At 44.0% G+C, this 4,857-nt stretch overlaps 1 protein-coding gene across 1 annotated transcript; it reads right to left on the reverse strand.

Moving 5' to 3' along the window:
- Window positions 1–408: 408 nt before the first annotated feature.
- Window positions 409–3,783, reverse strand: LOC109374654 (formin-like protein 2). The gene is given in 6 exon segments (XM_019629403.1): window positions 409–864; window positions 866–2,406; window positions 2,409–2,815; window positions 2,817–3,389; window positions 3,391–3,710; window positions 3,712–3,783. Coding segments are annotated over 6 exon segments (3,237 nt in total). The 3' UTR covers window positions 409–540.
- Window positions 3,784–4,857: the final 1,074 nt, after the last annotated feature.

Genomic DNA, 4,857 nt, shown 5'->3' on the forward strand with positions numbered 1-4,857 from the left:
TGAAACACAAAATTAATTCCTTCAAAGACATCTCAGCAAATGAATCCCATAGCAGATGCATCCATGTTATTTACAACTTATCAGGAAACCAGGGTGGGCCATCATGGGATAGTCACAATGGCAGGTAATGCATGTAATAGGAAATTTACAATTTGATTTAAAAATTGAATAACATAGTGGTGTAAAAAGATACCTAATCAAATCAAATCTTATTGCTTTGATTAATCTGAGCAGGTACTTCCACATTATAGACACTTGTTAACAAAGGTTGAAAGGAGACTTCATCATTTAAAAATTCCTGTGTTTGCTAAATCTGAGCCTCTAGAATATTTTACCTATGTTCAAGGCTGCAGTTAAATGGTAGCAATATGAATTTCATGTGGGTGGTTTCTTTCACGTACACCCTCTATTCAGACAGGCAAGTCTCAGGTTCACATGGTTATTTCGGCACCATTAACAGAATGCAAGTTCTGATCATCAAAGCACCGCCTGACACTTCTCCTCACCTCATCGGCTCATCTGTATGGTTGGTTTCTAAGATCAGCTCTGTGTATCCTCCACCACCGGTGTGCTAGAAGAAATCCTTACCTTCGAGTGAACATTTGGAAATTTAGTGATATTATTCTTCTTTAAAGCTGTGATAATATCTTCAATGGCACCATCTTTTCCTTCGTATACATGTCTCTTATCTTTAACTTGACGCCTTCTTAATTCTGCAATTAATTCTTGCTGCTGCCTCTTTGATTTATGAGAGGGAGACTTTGGGTCCTGCTGCCCCATCAGAGCATCCTGCTCCAGAAGCTTCTCCATGAGTGCTTGTTCCTGCTTTTTCCTCAGCTCGTTCTCCTCTTCTGCTTGCTTATAGGGCTTTCACAAACCGCACAAAGATGGGAAAGGAGACAGAGGGTGGTGTTGTTTGGGGGTTTTCTCCAAAATACTTCACTACATTATCAAAGGCATCCTGGGCAATCTTGGCATCATCCTGCAGCTTCTTCAGCTTCCCCTCATTGTCGAGAATGAACTCCTTCAGCAGCGTGTTGTGGTCATGCATGGTATACTCCCTCTTGGTCAAGTCCATGCCCCTCTGGAGCTCCTTGACATCCAGTAAAACATTCTTAAGGGAGGCTGTAGCAGCTTTCTCCACATAATGAAGCTCATTATAAAATAGGGACACTTGGTGATATTTTTCCTTTACAACATTTGATATATAGTGCAACAGTGTTTGCTTTTGGTCTGTTGACTTTGTATCTAAGAGCAGATCTAAACTCTGAAGCTTAAATCCATAAACTGCTCCTCGTTTGCTGCTATTCATATAATTCCCAAGGGCCAAAATGATCTCCAGAATTTTCTTGAGTTTTTGAGATGACTTTATAGAGACAGATGCTGCTATAATTGAGTCCAGTTGAGGTGTCAGCATCTGGATGCTTTCAGCAAAGTTCCCGATGAAGGCCATAATGGTCATCTTCTGCATGAGCCTCTCAATTTTACTGAACTGCATCATAAACCGGTCTTCATCTGACAAGTTCTCCAGTGGTTTCCTTTCCCGCTCATAGAGCCAGAGCCCTTTCACCTCATTCTCCATTGGCAAGAACCTCATCAAACATTCTACAAAGTCTGCTGGTAATGTCTTCAAGTCAAATACATGACTAGCTTTACATATCTCATCAGCAGTCTTTCCAGCTTTCCTTAAAGTTATGGCAAGATTTTTGGCCCTATTTGCTTCTAGTAATGTCACTTTGTTGGATCTCTTCTGCATTATCTTCTGTTTGCTTGAAGAAAGATCAATGGCAGGACCTTGAGCTTCTGTCTTAAATATTTCCTCAAATTCATCCACATTTAGATCCTCCAGAATTTGCTAATCATCAATTTCATTGAAGACTGTGCCATTGATCTGATTTGGCTTCAGGGCAACCCAGTTAAACATTGGCATTCTGAATTTTGTCTTGATTGGCTTCTTAATTTTCACAGCTGCTAATCCTGAGTTGAAAACCACTGTGGGAAAAGACATCCCGGGCAGTGAGGGTGCAGAGGGAGGAGGCGGGGGTGGTAAAGGAGGAGCTGGTACAGTCTCAGCTGCAGGACCAGGAAGAGGAGGAGGGGGAGGGGGAAGAGGGGGCGTGGGTGGAGGAGGTGGTGGTGGCATAGGTGGTGTTACTGGACCATTTTGCACTGCTTCAGGTGCATCTGACAACAGAGGTAGTGGTGGGGGAGGAGGAGACAGGGGTCCTGAGGAGGCAGCCCCTGTTATTGGTCCCACAAAGTTATCCACTGCCACTTCTGACCCTGTGGACAATGAGCCAGAAGCCACCACTGGAAGTATGGTGATGTCCCCATCCCCTTTCTTCTGAATTTTAATGGTCCCTTGTTTCTCCAGTTCACGAATCTTTTTTTCCAGGGTAGACTGTTTTGAACGGCTTCTTTTTCTTTGACCATTTTCCTTAATGTGTGAACCTGGGTATTTGCATCTTTGTAGATTTCTCAAACCACATCCAGCTCTATGTTCCTCTGCATGAGTGGCTTTTCCAGTTCCACAATCTTGGACATGGCTTCATTCTCTGTGTCTTGCAGTTTTTCGGACAGATGAGAGATGTTTTCTTCCAGTTCTTCCACCCTCTCCAAGGCTGCATTCTTGGTTTCAGCGTCTTCCAGCAGAGCTCCCACATCAAACACATTGTCCAGGTAAGCCTGAATCTGTACCTGCAGCTTGTCACTCTCAGTGTGTTTCAGCTTATCCAAGTACTCGTCCAGGCCTAACTTGGTAAATTCATACTGGAGGTGAACTCTGAAATTCATGTCATCTACTGAATGGACTATGATTAATAAACTGCATAGAGGCCACCATAAAATCTATGTTATTATCTTCATTCCTGAAATGTTCCATCAACTTCTCAAAGTGCTGTTTTTCTCTGTAAACCTCCTTAAAGTTGTCAAATGCTGATAAAATGATTTCATGCCCGCCTCTGACAAGATAAATGGCTGCCAACAGTTCTAACACAAGGGCTTTTGTTTTTGGATTCTTGTTGTTCAAGCTTGGTGCAATCTCGTTGACAGCATGTGGATGAGACATGACCACATTGAAGCCATATTGATAATTCATGATGGCACATAAACACATGATACAGACATGCACGTCATCTTCCTTACTCACTAATCTTGAATTTTTCAAGGTTCTTCTGCCCGGCAACGTATTATATCACAGTGCAGAATGCCGTCCTGAGCGGGACACGCTGTTGGCCACAGGGGACAGCAGGTTGCTTCCTCTGTGCAGGTCCTCAATGGACCTACTCCAGGGCTTCGATTTGTCCACCGAGCTCTCCACGGTGCTTTCCACACTCTCAAAATCAAAAGTTACCGCATACTGCGCAAATGACAGACATTCCACTAGAACGTTTGTTTTCTTCATTCAAAAACTCTCTGACCCATCCAATATGGTTGGTTCTTAAAGAAATTTCCAGTTCTCTTAGCACTTATGTGGATTCTTGAACACGCCGTCTGAATTTCTTCCTAGTTACCGCTGGATCCAGATAGCCTTTGAGTTTTTGAATACATGTATGGGGAGGATTCTTCACCTGGAATCGTTCCTGATCACAAATCAGTTCCCACTTTTTCTCATTGTCATACTGCCGCAGTAACCTGGCTTTGTCAGGTGGTAGGTTCATAGCATTCAGCACGATGACAAATCGCTCCTCCAGTTCACCTGGCTCAAGCATTCGGCAGCTTCGAAGGCACGTTGTGTGCCCTGAAATCGGTCTGCTGCGAATTCATGCTACCCGTGTTGCCCATGTTGGCTGCACACCGGGGCCGGATGCTGCTCCAGGCCCCTAGCGTCCATGTCAGAAATCAGAAGAGCTCCTGGCGGCCGGCTTCCACCGGCTGGGGCGACCTGCCAGGCTCCCCGCTTTCTGCTGCGCCCTGGAGACTGTACAGAGCGCACGGGTCCCTAGCAGCGCTCTGAGCTGAGCCCCCCTGCCTCCCGGCCTCCCTCATGCTCCTCGCCACCCCAGGGCCGCCCCGATCTCTTTTCCTCTGGAGGGATCGTCAGGGCACCGGGTGCCTATCTGCATGTTGCTCCTCTGGCACCCCTCTCCCTGCCAGCAATCCCAGACAGCGGGTGCATGGCGCCTCTGACTCGATCTCCCACCCGGGCCTCCGCCACCACTGACACTTCCAGCCCACGTCCACCAAACGCAGCGCTCACTCCGCTGAGCACCTCCAGCAGACAAATGCAGCTCCACACTCTCAACCTATTTATTTATTTTTTAATGTCATTGTAAATGGGATTGTTTTCTTAATTTCTCTTTCTGATAGTTTGTTAACAGTGTATAAAAATGCAACCAATTTGTGAATGTTAATTTTGTATCCTGCCACTTTATTGAATTCATCTATCAATTCTAATACCTTTTTTTATGGAATCTTTAGGGTTCATGTAATCTGCAAATGACAATTTTATTTCTTCCTTTCCCATTTGGATGCCTTTTATTTCTTTTGCTTGTCTGACTGCTATGGCTTGAACTTCTAGTACCATGTTGAATAAAAGTGGTGAAAGTGGGCATCCTTGTCTTGTTCCTGATCCTAAGGAATACACTTTCAAGCTTTTCACCATTGAGTATGATATTAGCTGTCAGTCTGTCATATATGGCCTTTATTATATTGAGGTATATTTTCTCTATTCCTACTTTTTTGAGAGTTCTTATCATAAATGGATGCTGGATTTTGTCAAAGGCTTTTTCTGCATCTATTGATGTGATCATATTATTTTTATCCTTCATCTTGTTTATGTGGTGTTATCATATTAATTGATTTGCAGATATTGAACCAAACTTGCATTCCAGGAATGAATTCCACTTCTTCATGGTG

The sequence above is a fragment of the Hipposideros armiger genome, unplaced genomic scaffold (genome assembly GCF_001890085.2).
Source record: "Hipposideros armiger isolate ML-2016 unplaced genomic scaffold, ASM189008v1 scaffold_853, whole genome shotgun sequence".
In the NCBI taxonomy this organism is placed as follows: domain Eukaryota; kingdom Metazoa; phylum Chordata; class Mammalia; order Chiroptera; family Hipposideridae; genus Hipposideros; species Hipposideros armiger.